This window comes from Hyla sarda, chromosome 1 (assembly GCF_029499605.1).
Source record: "Hyla sarda isolate aHylSar1 chromosome 1, aHylSar1.hap1, whole genome shotgun sequence".
NCBI classification, from domain to species: Eukaryota; Metazoa; Chordata; class Amphibia; order Anura; family Hylidae; genus Hyla; species Hyla sarda.
In genome coordinates, this window is record NC_079189.1 from 179,461,885 (window position 1) to 179,482,195 (window position 20,311).

A 20,311-nucleotide genomic window follows, 5' to 3' on the forward strand; every position below is an offset into this window, starting at 1 on the left:
GCAGGGCTCTGCACACTGAGGACAAGCAGGGCTCTGCGCAGTGAGGACAAGCAGGGCTCTGTACACTGAGGACAAGCAGGGCTCTGCGGACTGAGGACAAGCAGGGCTCTGCACACTGAGGACAAGCAGGGTTCTGCACACTGAGGACAAGCAGGGCTCTGCACACTGAGGACAAGCAGGGTTCTGTACACTGAGGACATGCAGGACTCTGTACACTGAGGAAAAGCAGGGCTCTGCACACTGAGGACAAGCAGGGCTCTGTGCAGTAAGGACAAGCAGGGCTCTGTACACTGAGGATAAGCAGGGCTCTGCACACTGAGGACAAGCAGGGCTCTGTGCAGTGAGGACAAGCATGGCTCAGCACACTGAGGACAAGCATGGCTCAGCACACTGAGAACAAGCAGGGCTCTGTACACTGAGGACAAGCAGGGCTCTGTGCAATGAGGACAAGCAGGGCTCTGTGCACTGAGGACAAGCAGGGCTCTGTAAACTGAGGACAAGCAGGGCTCTGTGCAGTGAGGAGAAGCAGGGCTCTGTGCACTGAGGACAAGCAAGGCTCTGTACACTGAGGACAAGCAGGGCTCTGTACACTGAGGACAAGCAGGGCTCTGTGCAGTGAGGACAAGTAGGGCTCTGTGCAGTGAGGACAAGCAGGGTTCTGTACACGGAGAACAAGCAGGGCTCTGTACACTGAGAACAAGCAGGGCTCTGTACACTGAGGACAAACAGCTCTGTACACTGAGGACAAGCAGGGCTCTGTACACATTTTTTTTAACAAATGCATATTACAAATATACATATTATGGTGTTATCTACAGTATATAAAAAGTTTGTTAATAACATGTACAGTTTAACCACTTAAAAGGATAATCTGGTGGAAAAAAATTTGTACAAAAAATTTGTATGCTTAAAGTGTACCTGGCCTTACCAAAAATTTGATATAATGTAGATAATACTATTTGTAGATAATATTTGTAATATACTTTGATTAAAAATGTGTATATTTTGGGGTGAAAAATGCTGTCCCTGCATCTATTGCCTGTGTGTGTCTATGAGGAGACCAAATACAGATAGTGAGGACAGGACAAGCAGGGCTCTGTGCAGGCTCCTGGCTTGTCAATCATCCTGATGTGTGAGCCGGGAGCATGTCATAGAGCATCAGTGCACAGAGCCCTGCTTGTCCTCACTGCATAGAGCCCAGCTTGCCCTTACTGCACAGAGCCCTGCTTGTCCTCAGTGTACAGAACCCTGCTTGTTCCTCAGTGTACAGAGCCCTGCTTGTCCTCAGTGTACAGAACCCTGCTTGTTGCTCAGTGTACAGAGCCCTGCTTGTCCTCAGTGTACAGAGCCCTGCTTGTTCCTCATTGCACAGAGCCCTGCTTGTTCCTCAGTGTACAGAGCCCTGCTTGCACTTACTCAGTGTACAGAGCCCTGCTCGTGCTCAGTGCACAGAGCCCTGCTTGTCCCCAGTGCACAGAGCCCTGCTTGTCCTCAGTGTACAGAGCCCTGTTTGCCCTTACTGCACAAATCCCTTCCTGTCCTCACTGCATAGAGCCCAGCTTGCCCTTACTGCACAGAGCCCTGCTTGTCCTCAGTGTACAGAGCCCTGCTTGTTCCTCAGTGTACAGAGCCCGGCTTGTCCTCAGTGTACAGAGCCCTGCTTGTTCCTCATTGCACAGAGCCCTGCTTGTTCCTCAGTGTACAGAGCCCTGCTTGCACTTACTCAGTGTACAGAGCCCTGCTCGTGCTCAGTGCACAGAGCCCTGCTTGTCCCCAGTGCACAGAGCCCTGCTTGTCCTCAGTGCACAGAGCCCTGCTTGTCCTCAGTACACAGAGCCCTGCTTGTCCTCAGTGCACAGAGCCTTGCTTGTCCTCAGTGCACAGAGCCCTGCTTGTCCTCAGTGCACAGAGCCCTGCTTGTCCGCCCACATAGCTGTGTTTGGACTCCTCACAGTTTTTGTTAACGACACGTACACTTTAACCACTTTAAAGGGTACTCTGGTGGAAATTTTTATTTTTTTCAAATGAACTGGTGCCAGAAAGTTAAACAGATTTGTATATTAGGAAGAAAAGTGCAGAAGACAATGGTATAATAAACTTCACCTTTATTCGTAATCCATATAAAACTTCGACATGGCGTCTCAAAATACGAAAGATAAAACCTCCTTGATAAGCAACATGACGGGTTTCAGGGAGGATAGGGAGGATTTATACCTATCCAGGTGAATCAGGTGAAATACATCTGCTAATCACCAGGTACAACGTGAAAAATGTATTCCTCTCGGTCCCAACTCTGCATATAGTATCAAGTACACATTGTGCGTTTATTCGCTTGCAAACTATTTCGAATTTATCTAATTAATTTGAAATAGTTTGCAAGCGAATAAACACACAATGTGTACTTTTCTTCCTGAATCAAGGGTCTTTTTGCTGTGCGGAGGATCGGGTGAGCTGACAATCCTTGTTACTATCCAAGATTTGTGTATTACTTCTATTAAAAAATCTTAGACAAAAAGAAAAAAGGACACGCGCCCCTAGTGAAATACTTCAAAGACTTTGGGGTAAGGGAAGGGGTTGGTATTCCACTTACCAGATGGTGTTGCGCTATGGGCACAACACCTAGATGAGCTCGAGTGATGATGCAGTGTGCTGAATGCAGCCTGGATCCTCCAGTATCAGCGTGGCTGGCCGGCTTACAGAGATATCAGGAACAGGAAAGGGGAAAAAAGATCCTCAATAGGCGCAATGGACAGCAGTGAAGGAGAATTCAATGGTCATCCATCATTAATATAAAGATATTTATTGAGCACACAATGGCAACGCGTTTCTTGCCCGGATCGGGCACTTCCTCAGGCAAATGTGCATGTCAGGCATGCACATTTGCCTGAGGAAGTGCCCGATCCGGGCAAGAAACGCGTTGCCATTGTGTGCTCAATAAATATCTTTATATTAATGATGGATGACCATTGAATTCTCCTTCACTGCTGTCCATTGCGCCTATTGAGGATCTTTTTCCCCCTTTCCTGTTCCTATAAAAAAATCTTAATCCTTATAGTACTTATCAGCTGCTATATTGTTACGCTGAGCGGTCCGGGTCCCTGCTCCTCCCCGGAGCGCTCGCGGCGTTCTCCTCTCTGCAGCGCCCCGGTCAGACCCGCTGACCGGGAGCGCTGCACTGACACTGCCGGCGGGGATGCGATTCGCATAGCGGGACGCGCCCTCTCGCGGATCGCATCCCAATCTACTTACCTGTCCCGGTCCCCGGCTGTCATGTCCTGACGCGCGCGGCTCCGCTCTCTAGGGCGCGTGCGCACCAGCTCTCTAAGATTTAAAGGGCCAGTGCACCGCTAATTGGTGCCTGGCCCAATCAGTGTAATTAGCTTCCCTGCTCCAGGCCTATATTACCTCACTTCCCCTTCCCTGCATTGCCGGATCTTGTTGCCTTGTGCCTAGTGAAAGCGTTCCTGTGATTGCCTTACCAGTGTTACCAGACCTTCTGCCGTTACCCTTGACTATGAACCTTGCCGCCTGCCTTGACCTTCTGCTACGTCTGACCTCGCCTCTGTCTAGTCCTCCTGTCCCACGCCACTCTCAGCAGTCAGCGAGTTTGAGCCGTTACCGGTGGATACGACCTGGTTGCTACCGCCGCAGCAAGACCATCCCGCTTTGCGGCGGGCTATGGTGAATACCAGTAGCAACTTAGAACCTGTCCACCGGTACGGTCCACGCCAATCCCTCGCTGACTCAGAGGATCCACCTCCAGCCTGCCTAATCCTAACATATATGCTTCAGAGGAAGTTGAGTTCTTTTTAATCTGACCACAGTGCTCTCTGCTGACCCCTCTGTCCGTGTCAGGAACTGTCCAAAGTATGAGAAAATCCCCATAGCAAACCTCTCCTGCTCTGGACAGTTCCTCATCTGGACAGAGTTGTCAGCAGAGAGCACTGTGGCCAGACTGAAAAGAACTACTCAACTTTCTGTGGAGCATACAACAGCTGATAAGTAATGGAAGGATTAAAAATTTTTTAATAGAGGTAATTTATAAATCTGTTTAACTTTCTGGCACCAGTTGATTTGAAAAAAAGGGCATACCTGTACACCCTTGTCTCACTCCCCTTCTATAACGCAGGCTCAGGAGCTGAGCCTGCGTCATAGTGGGGTGCTCCCGGCATCTATCAGCTGCCGGGACCCATGGCAAATTTAGTTTTGTACTTCAGGTTAGACCTGAAGCAGACTGGCGACTTTTTGTAAGGGGTTTGGCAAATTTAAAAAGTTGCAAAAAAGTCTCAGCTCCAACTTTGTTTTGCTTATTTCCTCCAAATTTATCAACCCCCTATGATAGTATGATAAATATGTAGCACATAAGCAAAACCAGAGCAAAAAAAAAAAAAAAATTCTTTAGAACTTAATATAATTAAAATAAAAATACAGTTCAGTCCTACCTGGCCATACTTAAAAAACTGTTTTAATTAAATTCAGAAAACAATGCGGTTTAATTTCGGGCATGACTACTGCCAGTTTTGTTGGAGTTTAATATGCAGACAGATCTTTTTAATTACAATAGTTTAGAAAGAGGGACATTTAGGGAAGTAAGAGACTGTCCTGTAAGCATTAGAGTCATTGACACAAGTTATACATTATAATGTAAATAATTACTACATGTATTATAACAAAAGAAAAGAAAATGACCAAAACAAAGAATTGTGAACATATCAAACTTTATTAATTCCAAATCTGACAATTCAAAAAGAATAGATTTCATGTACAAAACAATCTTATGGAAACTAAAAATTTGTACATCAAATTTGAAGGAAAATAACTAGATCTTGTCTATAAATTATCCTAAGACAAGAAGAAGAAAATAATTATTTTAAGACTGTTTGGAAAATAAACTTTAAATCCAAATTTGAGCTGTTTATAGCTTTATATGATTTCAGATCCCTATTAACATTTATGTACAAGCCATATATTTTTTAAACAAGAAATCCCAAATTTTTAAGATTTTAAGTTCTATTGATACCTCAATATTTTATCTTGGAGCTGAGAAATACTGTGTTTCTCCAAAAATAAGACCTGGTCTTATATTAAGTTTAGTCACAAAAAACATTATTTATTTATGGGGGGGAGGGGGCTGCAGGAGTGTGGAGGATGGGGGGCTGTAGCAGTGTGGAGGATGGGGGGCTGTAGCAGTGAGTAGTGTGAAGCATTACTGGCGTCCGCGGTTCGGATCTGGACCGCGGTCCACCAGTTGAGTACCCCTGGAAACACGGTACTGCTTGTTGATCTTCTAGGCTTCTTATGCAAGAGTAGCACATGGATTCCGCTCAGGACATCAGAAATGTTTTTTTTTTGGGACCTGAGGAAGGCTCGTGTGAGCGCCAAAACGCGTTGTCCATTGTTGAGTTTATATGCAATTGTGGCGTCTGACGCATCCATTTATGTTCCGGAACAGTAGCACTTGATCGAGACCTCATTTTCTTTCTGCCTGTGCCATTTTCATGTCCGAACCATTGGGGTTTATGGATAGGGGTCATCAAGCTGCAAACTGTGTATACATTGATATAACACTCACCTACCATAGAGTTGTGCCTACTTGTGCCAAGAAAGTTAGGGATAGCACAACACAGAGGAGTGGAACATTATCATTGTTAAATTTTTTTTTTTTTTTTGGCACGCTCTTAGTTTTTGCCAGCTTGGAAGGCTGTGTGCCTTATTTATGATTTCCTTGATATTTTGGTAGTTAGAACTTGCTTTGTCCACACTTGGAGGGTATATGGGTTAGCATGTGCAAAAAAAGATTCATTACATTTATCGTCAATAAAAAAATATTTTCCTCATAAAAAAATTGTACACTCCACTTCCTAGTTGGCATTGGTTATATGAAGTTCTATGATGTTTGCCTTTTCCGCTTTTGCGCATCCCTTTAGAAATCCACCCAAATTATGTTTTTTTCCCAGTTTCTTGGATTTGACACAGTACCCACCAGAAAAACTGCACAAATGCAAATACATATTGTGCAAATTTTCATGCAAATGATAAATGTCCCAAGAAAGCTTAGAAAAGACCCTCCAGAATTATTATTTTATAGGAAATACAAGTATTAACTAAAACAGACATGTTAGAAAGCTGACAAATCCCCTTTAAAGCTGCAATATTACTATTCTATTCATGATTTCTATTTTAAAAAAATAGTGACAGGATATACAGTACCTAAAGTGGTAGTTCAGCAGTAGAGGGCTTTAAAAGATAACAACCATTTTAAGAAACTTTTGATCACTGGGGGGTCTGGGTGCTGAAACCTAGATCATAAAACAAAGGGGCAGATGTACTCAGCAGAGCATTGTACCCCTTTGTTTCTGATAAGGCTCTCTTATTGGGGAAAATAAACTCAAATACATGTTTTTAAATTATTTCTATTTAGAAATCTTTATGCTTCCAGGACATATCAGCTGTTATATGCTCCAGAGGAAGTCTGACAACATTGCTCTCTGCCCGCACCTCTGTACATTTCAGGAACTGTGCAGAGTAGGAGCAAATTCCCATAGCAAACCTCTCCTTCTCCGGACTGTTCCTGATATGGACAGAGGTGTCAGCATACATCAGCTTATATGTACTGGAAGGATTAACTTTCTGGCACCAGTTGATTTGAATTTTTTTCTAACAGAGTACCCCTTTAAGCTTTCCTTTAAGAGAAACAAGAGATTGATTCGTACAGAGATTCATATAAAGTCCATGAGACATTCTATTTATCCATACACTGAATGCTTGGTTCTCCAAAGAGAATTGATCAGAGGTATAGGGTCACAGTGCTCAACTGAGCTCTGTAGCCCCTGTATTTTAGTTACTGGTCTACTGATCAAAACTTTTAACATGTCAAAAGGTTTAAGAAAAATGATAGGAATTCTTTAATGAACCCTTCAAAACTATTTAGTAATTATTATTGTTTGAAATAATAAATTAAAAAACAACATTTAGATAGATGGCCACAGATATCAATTGAGGTTTCTTGTTGGGTCCAGTAAACTGATTATGATATAGACCCAACATGGCCAGTAATTTCCATATTTTTCCTTTGGGATGATGTAGGATAAATTTCAGCTCCTCTTTGGTTTTCACATTCATAATAAATATTTAGAATTTTGACTGTTGAATGTTCAAGCATTTTCTTGCAGCCAGGCCTTGATACCATCTTTGTTAGCTTTAACCCATTCAATGTTATTTCTAACGGTTTCGAGTGCTTGCTTTCTTGGGGTTTCTCCTGCTCCAGCATCTGGATTTCTCTCGAAGAAATTTTCCAACTAGAAAATGAATAATTAGATAAAGCAAGCTCTGTAGCAAGGCCTAATTCACTTAAAGGGGTACTCCACCAACAGACTTGGTGGCCATCATGTCCCCTCCTATAGACGTTATTGGAGGGAGCATGATGTGACATCACTATGGGTCCTGGTGTGACATGTCTCCGGACGTGAAAACCCAGCTCTCTAAACGTACTGTTTAGAATGCTGGGTGCGTCATGGGCGTCATCTTATCCCTTATCCTGTGGATAGAGGAAAAGATGTCTGTGGGAGGAGTACCCCTTTAAAAAATCAATATATAAAACATATTTAACACAATTTTCTTGCAAGTTAAAAAGAATAAAAGATTTAACATCTGGACAACGTTTGGACCATTACGCATGTGGCAATACCAAATATGTTTATTTTTTATTTTATAAAAATAGGAATTGAGGGTGTTTTAAATTTTTATGGTGTGGGGGCTTTTTTTTATATTTTTAAGAACATATTTTTAGCACTGATCAATTTCTTCTGGACCTTATACTAACCAATAGGCCAGACAAAGTATCCGATGTAGAAGTAGGGGGTCATCTTGGTAATAGTGACCACAACATAATAAGCTTTTGTTTATCCTATAAGAGGATGTCTACTAGTGGGGCTACAAAAACATTACATTTCAGGAAGGCCAATTTTCAACAACTAAGAGAGGACTTCAGCAACATAGATTGGGACCGTGCCCTCAGTAATAAAAGTACACAAGCTAAATGGGTCACTTTTAAGAGAATCCTAAACAGATATTGTGAAAGACATATACCCTATAGGATTAAAAGGGCTAGAAATAGGCAAAAACCAATTTGACTAACTACATAAAAAATAAGAAATTTAAAACTCAGAATATTGCCACCTTAAGAAATAATATGCAGGTAATGGTGGAGGAGGATGAGGAAAAGGCCAATCTACTAAATGACTTCCTCTCTATTGTATTTACAAAGAAAAATCCAAAGTCATAACAGGGGAGGGAACAAAGTAAATTCTCCTGCAAATCTCACCTTTTTTAACCAAGAAAAAGTAACATAAATACACACAAATCACAGCGCCCATGGCATCCATCCAAGGGTTTTGCAAGAAACAAGTACCGTGCTAGACAGAACCCTATTTCTTATATTTAAAGATTCTATAATAACAGGGATTGTTCCACAGGACGGGCGCTTAGCAAATGTGATACCAATATTCAAAAAGGGTCAAAAATGGATCCGGGGAACTATAGGCCTGTAAGTTTAACATCTGTTGTGGGTATGATTTTCGAGGGTTTTCTAAGAGATGCTTTTCTGACACAGCACCAACATGGGGTTATGCAGGATCGGTCCGGTCAGACTTAAAGGGGTACTCCGCCAACAGACATGGCGGCCATCATGCCCCCTCCCATAGGCGTTATTGGAGGGAGCATGACATGACATCACTAGGGGGCGTGAATGGACAGTACAGAGATCTTTCTAGTGATCTTTTTATACCTAGGCTGGTAACCATGACAAGGGGGCATCCTCGACATTTAAAGGAAAGAAGGTTTCACCATCATCACAGACAGAAATTCTTTACTGTAAGAGCAGTAAGACTATGGAACTCTCTGCCACATGATGTTGTGATGTCTGACTCAATCAAGTTCAAGTGGGGCCTGGATGTTTTTCTGGAAAAATATAATATTACAGATGGATAGATTAATGGGGATATACTAGATTAATGGGGATAGACCGTTGATCCAGGGATTTATTCTGATCGCCATATTGGGGTCGGGAAGGAATTTTTTCTTCATGGGGCAGTTGGCATCGGCCCCATGGAGGTATTTTTTTTCTTCCTCGGGATAAACACAGTAGGATTTTAGGCTGAACTCGATGGACTTATGTCTTTTTTCAACCTTACAAAACTACCGTATTTATCGGCGTATAACACGCACTTTTTAGGCTAAAATTTTTAGCCTAAAGTCTGTGTGCGTGTTATATGCCGATACACCCCCAGGAAAGGCAGGGGGAGAGAGGCCATCGCTGCCCGCTTCTCTCCCCCTGCCTTTCCTGGGGTCTAGAGCGCTGCTGTCGGCCCTTTTCACCCCCTGGTTATCGGCGCCACTGCCCGTTCTGTCCCCCTTACTATCGTTGCCGGCACCGATAGCCAGGGAGAGAGAAGCGGCGCCGACAGCCAGGGGGAGAGAAGGGGCAGCGGCACCCATTGCCGGCGCCGCTGCCCCGTTGCCTCCCCCCATCCCCGGTGGCATAATTACCTGAGTCGGGTCCGCGCTGCTCCAGGCCTCCGTCGTGCGTCCCCGGCGTCGTTGCTATGTGCTGAACGGCGCGGCGCATGACGTCAGAGCGCCGCGCCGTGCATAGCAACGACGCTGGGGACGCACGACGGAGGCCTGGAGCAGCGCGGACCCGACTCAGGTAATTATGCCACCGGGGATGGGGGAGGCAACGGGGCAGCGGCGCCGGCAATGGGTGCCGCTGCCCCTTCTCTCCCCCTGGCTGTCGGCGCCGCTTCTCTCCCCCTGGCTATCGGCGCCGGCACCGATAGTCAGGGGGACAGAACGGGCAGCGGCGCCGATAACCAGGGGGTGAAAAGGGCCGACAGCAGCGCTCTAGACCCCAGGAAAGGCAGGGGGAGAGAAGAGGGCAGCGACGGCCTCTCTCCCCCTGCCTTTCCTGATGGTGTATCGGGGTATACACGCGCACACACGCACCCTCATTTTATCATGGATATTTGGGTAAAAAACTTATTTAACCCAAATATCCTTGGTAAAATGAGGGTGCGTGTTATAGGCCGGTGCGTGGTATACCCCGATAAATACGGTATGTTACTACATTGGTCATTGATTGTGAGTGACAGCTGCCGTCAGCGCTCATGCGCTCACTTCATATACTTACAGAACAATGTGCTCCAGATTTGCACGCTGTTTTGTAGGCAGTATTTTCAGGTGGTTTATACACATGGGTGGGGGGGGGGGGACTTTATGAGCTGAATCAAATGTTCATGTGTAACTAAGAGCTTGTTCACAAAAGCATATTTCATTTCAAACTGGCAGCATGTTTCCCACTGCAAGTTTGAAAGAGGTGGGCTCTTTGCAGGCTGTCCATGGCCAATTTTGGGCAGTGGAATCTCCGATGCGGAAAATGCGCCGCAGACCCAACTGAAGTCAATGGGGTCTGTGTCAGATTTTCCACAGTGGAGAGTCCGCTGCCGAAAATCTGCTGCAGATAGCCTGCATTGAGTCCGCCCCTTTCAAACTCTCAGCCAAACACGCTGCAAGTCTTAAGGATAATACCCTCATGTGAATGCACCCTTAGGTTGTATAAGATTATCTTCTGAACACATGACCAGGCCTGCAACAATCAAGCTATAAATCCCGAGATGCTAATATGCAACATAGCATACACCTTGGCCAAGTATATGGCCAAATAAAAGTTCCTTAAGAATGACAGGATCTGCAGGATATGTGAAGCTCAATACATAGATGTACTTACTTGCCACAGCTGGGTTTCTGTGTTAAATGTTGTTGATATTCTTGTAATTATTCGTCCAAGGTTTCGATCATTGATGGTATATCTTATATGAAAAATAAAAAATGTGTTGTTGAGAGATTGGAAGAAATGTGAAACTTTAAAACGTTAGTAAAGGTCAATTTATAGTTACCTTTTTACTAAAAAGTCCCAGTTAATCCGGACCCAGTCCCAGGCCAATTGTTTTCCAAGCTTGCTGTATGCAGATATATAATACACTACGTTCAGTGCATCTTGGCTCTTAATAAGATTGGTGTCATATATAGTTTTAAGAAATCTAAGGAAACAAAAATAATTAAACATTTATTTACTATCATCAGACAGACATATTGCAGGGAATCAATTAAACTGTGGGCATCAGAATTTTTAAACCAAACTAGAAAAAGAGAATAAAGCTCTTTACTCTGCCTGGCAGGGGCGTGGCTTAGACATAAAGCGGGTGTGGGTTTACGTGAAAGGACGTGGCTTAAATGCCCTAACAAATGTGCGAAAAACTATGCCAAATTACAGATAGTGCAAACTAAAACTACACAGTCTAAAGATGCAACAGAATTTTTTTTAACAACCTGTGCTTTTAAAAATCTGGTGCATATGTAGAATGTCTAAGCTAAGAATTAGACCCCTTTTTTTTATTTCACCCATGGATATAGTGAACTAGGAGAAGAAAGGAATGGACTTTTTCAATGTAACTTGTAACTATGCATTTAAACATCATTGACTGTGTATACTGTATGTATGAAGGTACAGTTGTTGTGCCAGATGGTTTACCATGATGTAGCTGAATATGCTGTTATGCTGATAACTTAAAAAGAGTGCATTACCTTCTCAGGATAGGGGATACGTTTTAGATCTCCTGTATGGACCCCCGACTCTCCCCTGGAGTGGCGCATCACGACCCCCGCCCGAAGCGGGGCCCACCACGCCCCCTTCATACATCTCTACGGGAGAGCATTCAGCTATCTTCGACTCTCCCATAGAGATATATGGAGGGGGCGTGGCAACCGGGGTATACAGGGGGAGAGTCGGGGCTCCATACTAAGACTCCCCCACAATCTAAAACTTATTCTCTATCCTTTGGATAGGGGATAAGTTTTTATCCATGAGACTACTCCTTTAACATAAAAACCATATTTAAACAATAGGTCATTTTCTGATGACACATTCCCTTTAAGGTACCAATCCTTTATCCCCCCGACATTATCTGTCAGGGGAGAGTCAGTAGTTCTGCATACACATAAAAGGCAGCCAGCCTACCAAAACTGGTCAGTTTATATTTTGTAATGTGTATTGGAGCCTTTATTTGATGGGCAACAGAGGAACAGGGACATGAAGGGGAAAATTATGAATTGAAAGGAAATCTGTCAGCTGCATTTGCTGCTAAGATCTGAAGAGACTGTTGGAAAGCTGGTATAAAAGCAACCTGTACCTTTCCTATTGCTGATGGTGGTTGCGAAACTGATAATACTCCCATTTGTATCTCAGCCAAGTGTCAAGGAGTTGGAACCCAGCTGCTTAAGTGTCAAAACATGGCATAACTCCTAGCTGGACCTCACCTGCCAGATTCTCCTGGCAACCATCAGCTCCAGAAAAAATACAAATTTCTTTTATACCCCAACAGCTATTCAATGGTGTCTGCAGCCCTTTCAGCTGACAGATTCCCTTTAATGTTGCCTTGTAAGTGAATATTTAGTGGGTCCATTGGAAAGATGGAACAGAATACTTACTGGGGCCTGTTCATTTATACTGATGTGAGTTGAAGGGCACAGTATTGAAAACCAGACTTTCACATCATTGCCTTTTATTTGGAATGTGTCATCAGAAAATTGTTTAAAAGTTTGTATGTAAACAATTTTTAAGAATTTTTGGTGATTGGTTTTCTAATTTTCTATACAATAAAATAATCCTGAAATCTTGCATAATTCTCATCATTAAGTCTATATAATAAGGAGGAGGCTGATCCAGTAGGGTTATAAATGAACACAACTCACAGCTCAGCCTACCCTTCCATGTTGAATGATCTCTTCAAAGGTCACAAAGCATGCCTAGCAATGATTCCCATTCATGTCAATGGGTCAGCTACTGTCTATTGTTGCTTATGTCCATGGAGCTGTAAAGCATATCTCTAAATGTTGTCAAAACAGCCTAGCTAGATGGCCGTCCTTATAATATTGTACACAAAAATTTTACTGCAATAAGAAAATAGACACAGAAAAGAAAAAGAAAAAGAAAAGAAAAGGTTTAGGTATCTGGCTCATCAGAAAAAAATATGTGTATATCTATCCAGGTGATAGATTTTCTTTAAATAGGCCCTTTAAAGTGACACTTCATATCGCCTCCCCTGCAGCTCACAGTTTTTGACTGTTACAGCACCACTTGCACTGCTGATATCTTTCCTGTATGGAAGGAATGGTCTAGCAGATTAGTCTACAATCTTAATCATTTCTATGGGGCGTGTACCCCCTAACATATTATTGAGTGTAATTGTCGAAAAATGTATCATCTAGAATATTAATTGAAGAGTTGTAGACCTGTCCAGAAGCTTGATGCTGTTCGCTGATGCTAGTCCCTGTAGTAGTTTTTCTTTCTCTTGAGCTAATGGAGTTTCTAAATACTTCTGAAACATGAAATCCCAAGCTTTCTGATCATTAGACTGCTTCATCCCATACCGATACACCAGCTGTCTGAGGTTCACAGGAATCCTGGGAAAAAGCAATGTACAAACAATGAACATTTATGCTATTGTTAATTCTCCCCTTGTATTTGCCTAGTGTAAAAAGAGAAGTAAAAAGGGCTAGTTGTAGTTTCTTTCCAAGATTTTAAAACTGCCCCCCCCCTCTAGCAATGGCTTATCTCCCATGAAAATCAAAAGATCAGGCATATTGAAATCCAACATCTGCAATCCAGGAACAGTCAGTTGGCCAACATACACTCCAAATGGTTGGTCGATCTTGAAATTGGCAGGTTTGGTAGACATTAATCTAAAGTAAATGGTCAGTTCCTGTGCACAAGACCTTCAGCTACATCGGACTAGTAACTGCCCTAAAGATGATGTACACATACATATGGAGCTTTGAGTTCCTAAATAAAAAAGTCTCCTCTAATACATTCAAAACATAAGGCTCCTTTCACACTACCGTATTTGCCCGGTAGGTGACGTCCGTTAGGAAGATAGCAAAAGAAAAATTTGTGCATGACTTTTTCTCCCACTATCTTCCGCCGCAATAACTGGAGTTATAACGGACGTTAGAGAAATCCTATTCAAGTGAATGGGATCCACTTTGCCCATTATAACTCCCGTTAGGCTCCGTTACAATAACAGATGTTAATGGTAGACAAGGAAAAAAAAAAAAAAAAGAGCCATTAATGTCCGTTTGTAACAGAGCCTCTTCACTAGCGTGAAAGAAGCCAGCCGGATTCTTGTACAGTATAATATCACAAGTATTAGATGTGGCACAATGAGAATAAAGCCATTCCAGGAAGAAGTTACTTGCGCTTTCTGTATATAGATCCCTGGTAGAGTGATCTCATTGGCTTTTACTATCAAGCGTGTAACAACAATTTAAGGGCCAAAGGAAATATTGAAAATGGGCCCCTACTAAAGCAAACAGCAGCATTTATATTTATTTAGCAGTATTTAGGAGATGGATATGGGTTCTAGATGGCAGATTTTATATATATATATTTATAAATAAATAAAATAACCCACATGGCAATGCTTTGGATCAGGAAAACATCCTCCCTGGTTACGAAAAACTTTCCTCGGAAGTGCTGCTGCATTTCTGAAAAAAAAGTGCTTGACACGGAGTATGTCTGTTGGGCTGCTCCCCTCTGGCTTCTGACCACCCAGCTTGACAGGTTTCTCTCTATTTGCATACAGGCAGAACCCTCTCAACTAAGCTAATCTGGATATGGAGAAGCCAGAGGAGACAATGGACACTTCTTGGGGCTCAGATGAATGCAGGAATAGCTTGGATGTACTAACACTTTTATCACTAGTGTGTTGTCGGCTTATAGCAATAAAAGAAGAAAAAAAAATCACATATCACATACATCTGTTGTACAATATGTTTAACCATGATGATGATAACATTGAGGTTATGTCAATATAACATGTAATTGAGTAAATCTCAGTATTTGTAAATATATATATATATATATATATATATGAAAGACCGGGCAATGCCGAGTACTCAGCTAGTATATATATATATATATATATATATATATATATATATATATATACTAGCTGAGTACTCAGCGTTGCCCGGTTTTTCCTATACATATATATATATATATATATATATATATATATATATATATATATACTAGCTGAGTACTCGGCGTTGCCCGTTTTTTCCTTCCTAATCCTTGTTGGGGAGGAAAATAAACAAAGAAGGAAGCTTTTGACTTCGTATCCTGTCTTCATAAATTGTTGTCATATCCCGACCTCCTATCCCATCATCGTATCCTGACCTCCTATCCCGTCCTCCTATCCCATCCTCCTATCCCGTCCTTCTATCCCATCCTCCTTTCCCGTCCTCATATCTCGACCTCCTTTCCCGTCTTCCTATCTCGACCTCCTTTCCCGTCCTACTATCCCGTCCATCAATCCCATCCTCCTATCCCGTTCTCCTATCCCGTCCTCCTATCCCGTCCTTCTATCCTGTCCTCCTTTCCCGTCCTCCTTTCCCGTCCTCATATCTCGACCTCCTTTCCCATCCTCCTATCCCGTCCTCCTATCCCATCCTCCTATCCCGTCCTCCTATCCCGTCCTCCTTTCCCATCCTCCTTTACCGTCCTCATATCTCAACCTCTTTTCCCATCCTCCTTTCCCGTCTTCCTTTTCCGTCCTTCTATCCCGTCCTCCTATCCCGTCCTCCTATCCAGTCCATCTATCCCGACCTCCTATCCCGTCCTCCTATCCCGTCCTCCTATCACGACCTCCTATCCTGTCCTCCTATCCCGTCCTCCTATCTCCACCTCCTATCCCGACCTCCTATCCCGACCTCCTATCCCATCGTCCTATCCAGTCCTCCTATCCCATCCTTCTATCCCGTCCTCCTATACTGTCTTCCTATCCCGACCTCCTATCCAGTCCTCCTATCCAGTCCTCCTATCCCTTTCTCCTATCGCGTCCTCCTATCCCGACCCGTAATATGTGTACCAGTTATTGAAATATCTCCAGCTGTAAGGAAGTTATGTGAGAACATACATTTCCCATTGATTTGCATGGGACTTAAAACAAAAACCCCGACCCTCACAAATGGGGTAGTTAAGGGTTAAATTAACTATCCTATATTTTAAGTGGACATATAAGTAACATGTGACCAAGTATTATCGAAATATCTCAAGCCGTTTGGAAGTTATGCAGTAACATATATTTCCCATTGACTTGTATGGGACTTTAAACATAAGCCCCGCCACTGGCAAATAGGGGTGAGTAAGGGTTAAATCACCTATCCTATGTTTGTTGTTGACATATAAGTAACATGTGTGCCAAGTTTCATGTTAACATCTTTAGCCGTTTGGAAGTGATGCTGGAACATACACACATAAACACACACACACGTTGAGTTTTATATATATAGTTATCAATGGTATAAATTACAATAAGTTTCCTTTACCTTGTGCCTTTTTGCCATTCATTGAAAATGTTTAAGGCATTGTTCAAAGCACCAGGATCCCCAACCCTGCATGCAAGAGCCAGTATTGAAGATCGGAGAAGCCTAAAAACAACAGATAAAGTTATACTTAAACTGAGATACTGTAAGTAACAACTTGTTCAGTGTTAACGGTGGCATGCACTTACTTCACCACATCAGTGCCCTCATCCGCCCAACCAAGTTCAGTTGCAATTGGTATAACTTTTGCCTGTAAATATTCCTGGAAAAAAAATATCCTTAGTTATATTACAAAACACTGAACTGCAATAATTCATAATATTCAGCTCTTCACTATATCAGAGCTGGAGCTATTTTTAAAGCGGTACTCCGCCCCTAGACATCTTATCCCCTATCCAAAGGATAGGGGAAAAGATGTCAGATCGCCGCGGTGCCGCTGCTGGGGATCCCCGGGATCCCCGCTGCGGCACTGCGCTATCATTACAGCACAGAGCGAGTTCGCTCTGCATGTAATGACACGCAATACAGGGGCCTGAGCATCGTTATGTCACAGCCCCGCCCCTCGTGACGTCACGGCCCGCCCCTTTCAATACAAGTCTATGGGAGGGGGCGCGGCGGTCGTCATGCCCCCTGCCATAGACTTGCATTAAGGGGACGGGCCGTGATGTCACGAGGGGCGGAGCCATGACGTCACGCTGCTCCGTCCCCTGTATCGCCCGTCATTACGCACAGAGCGAACTCGCTCTGTGCTGTAATGATAGCGCAGTGCCGCAGCGGGGATCCCAGGGCTCCCCAGCAGCGGCACCGCGGCGATCTGACATCTTATCGCCTATCTTTTGGATAGGGGATAAGATGTCTAGGGGCGGAGTACCCCTTTAATGATGGCCACAAATACATCTGTTCCTTGTTGTGTGTAAACCTAAATCCAATAATACAACACAGGAAAGCCTAATAATGAAAATGTGCATGAGACAGAAATGGAACAGTTTTCTGTTAGGAAAACAATCTTTGTAGCAAATATTTTTTTATTACTCATAATTTAACTACAACTCCCAGCATTCCCTGTTTGGGAAACACTAGCACACACACACACACACACACACACACACACATAACAGGGACTACAACTCCCAGCATTCCCTGCTTGGGAACCACTAGCATACACACACACACACACACACACACACAACAGGGACTAAAACTCCCAGCATTCCCTGGTTGGGAATCACTAGCATACACACACACACACACACACACACACACACAACAGGGACTACAACTCCCAGCATTCCCTGGTTGGGAACCACTAGCATATACCCACACACACACACACACAACAGGGACTACAACTCCCAGCACATGCCCCCCCTTTCTCAAATAGAAATCATCCCCAGTCAGAGATTTATTTCCCAGTCCCTGCAGTGTATGAATCTCCAGCCCGTGCACTTTGTGTTCAGTAAACACAGACAGAGCTCAGGCAGGGGAGATGAGGAGCACTGCTCTGGCTTCTTTCTCCCCGTGCAGACCTGCGTCCTCAGAGGGGAGGGGAGATGCGGGAGCCGTGCTCCTCCTCTCTCCCCCTGCACTGGCTTTTTTCTCCCCGTGCAGACCTGCGTCCTTCCGAGCTCAGGGCGGGGGCGTATACTCTCTCCCTGTGCAGACCTGCGTCCTCCCGAGCTCAGGGAGGGGGCGTGTACTCTCTCCCCGTGCAGACCTGCATCCTCCCGAGCTCAGGGAGAGGGCGTGTACTCTCTCCCCGTGCAGACCTGCATCCTCCCGAGCTCAGGGAAGGGCGATGAGGGAGGGGGCGTGTACCTCCTCTCTCCCCTTGCTCCGCACTCCCCCAGCTCTAGCTTCGGAAATCTTGGGAGGGCTGGGGGAGGAGCAGACGCAAGTTTTCACAGGGGAGCAAAATTCCCCCTCACATCGTCCTGTTACACTGCGAGCTGTGTCGGCCGCCCGATGCCCCTGTTGCAATGGCGCCCTGTGCGACCGCACAGCTCGCACACCCCAAAGGCCGGCCCTGGTCTGACCCCTAGATATTTTTAGTTTTATTTACACAGCTTTTTAAGTGGTTAATTTATTTTCTTTATGACAGTCATCAATGTTATATTTTCATAGGTAAGACAATTCTGCATGCAGCAATACCAAATGTTTATGGTGTCTATTTTTTTTTTTTTAAATGAGAGTGTAATGTCTGTTTCTGTGTTTTTGCATTTTTCCGTTTTAGATCCTGTTCAGACTGTTTGTGTCTGAACAGTTTTTGTGCTAATTCTTCCTTGGGAAGAGTTAAAGGGGTATTCCAGGAAAAAACTATATATTTTTTTATATATCAACTGGCTCCAGAAAGTTAAACAGATTTGTAAATTACTTCTATTAAAAAAATCTTAATCCTTCCAATAATTATCAGCTGCTGAAGTGGAGTTTTTCTTTTCTGTCTGGCAACAGTGCTCTCTGCTGACATCTCTGCTTGTCTCAGGAACTGCACAGAGTAGAAGAGGTTTGCTATGGGGATTTGCTTCTTCTCTAGACAGTTCCCAAGACAGGTGTAATCAGAGAGCACTTAGACAGAAAAGAACAACTCAATTTCAGCAGCTCATAAACAGAAGTCATTTACAAATCTGTTTAACTTTCTGAAGCCAGTTGATATATATATAAAAAAATACTTTTTTCCTGGTTAACCCCTTTAACTCTCCAGCCCTGGGAAGTTTAAAAGGCCTCTTCAGGTTCTACTGGTGGCTGGTAATTAGTCCTACTCTGACTGTTTACGGATTCACCTTTGCTATGTCTGTTTGTCTGAATTTTTACCATGGTTACTATTCCTGTTTATTATATAGATTTTTTTATGATGTCGGTTTTTAGTATTATGTATGTCCTGCTTTAACCTTGTTCACACTGTGTTCACACTGTTAGTCCTGTGCTTGTACTCATACTCAGTATTCCTGTTTAGAGTCCTGACTCGTATGCCTCCATGTTTTGGAGTTTGGCTTTTGTGGAGTCTGTTCAGACTCATCCGATTCTCAGTCCAGTGTTCTGTGTATTATATTTCTGTTTCCTTCTAGGCCAGTATTCTGATATCTTGGAGAGATTGCCCGCTGGCTCGAAGTTTATTTGGCTTTGGTATTTATGTCTCTCCATGTATGGAGTGGTGTGTCTTGTTTATTTCTTTGTTCAATGTGAACTGTGTTCCATGTTTCCTGACCTGTTTAGTTTTTGACATTCAGTTCATCTCCTGCATCTCCTGGTTTTGTCTGCTGTATACTTATTCCATATTTAGTCATGTTCATTTATTCATATGTGCTGTTAATCTTGATTCTGGTTTCTGAACTGTATGTTAGTACAGCCTTGTTTGTGTACTGTATATTTGTGTAACTTAACACCCATTGCACTTTAGCGCAGGAAGGGACCGGCGCCCAGTTGTTGACCCATCATTTAGGGTGGATAGGCAAGTAGGTAGGGGGAGTATTTCTAGGGACAGCTTAGGGCTCATTCTCCCTGTCCACCCCCGGTCTTGACAGAGAGTGACTTGTGGGGAATTTATATATTTTTTAAAAGTAAATTTTTTTTTTACACTAAGTCCCTCTAGATTGCTTAGGCTTCTTTCACACTACAAAATTACTCAGTTTTAAAGATCCGTACGAAGTTCCATCTGAAAATCAGCTGTAAGGCTGGGTTCACACTACGTTTTTCAACTACGGATCCCGCATACATTTTCTATCAAAAACCGTATGGGAAAAAAACGGATGGAACAGTATGGGAAAAAGTAAACCGTATGCGTTTTTAAACAGTATACTGTTTTTAAAAGTGCATACTGTTCCGTCCGTTTTTATAGAAAAAAACCCATACGTTTTTGAAAATTTTGTCCATTTTT

The 20,311-nt window shown here is 43.4% G+C and overlaps 1 protein-coding gene across 1 annotated transcript in view; it reads right to left on the reverse strand.

Annotated features, from left to right (window-relative positions):
- Window positions 1–4,727: 4,727 nt before the first annotated feature.
- Window positions 4,728–20,311, reverse strand: part of ENPEP (glutamyl aminopeptidase) — a 73,402-nt gene continuing 57,818 nt past the window's right edge. The window contains exons 15-20 of the mRNA XM_056564554.1: window positions 16,629–16,702; window positions 16,444–16,545; window positions 13,348–13,518; window positions 10,953–11,096; window positions 10,784–10,865; window positions 4,728–7,298 (exon numbers count right to left, since the gene is read on the reverse strand). Of these exons, the coding sequence (XP_056420529.1) occupies window positions 7,155–7,298; window positions 10,784–10,865; window positions 10,953–11,096; window positions 13,348–13,518; window positions 16,444–16,545; window positions 16,629–16,702 (717 nt within the window). The 3' untranslated portion in view covers window positions 4,728–7,154. The remainder of the gene's footprint in view (window positions 7,299–10,783; window positions 10,866–10,952; window positions 11,097–13,347; window positions 13,519–16,443; window positions 16,546–16,628; window positions 16,703–20,311) is intronic.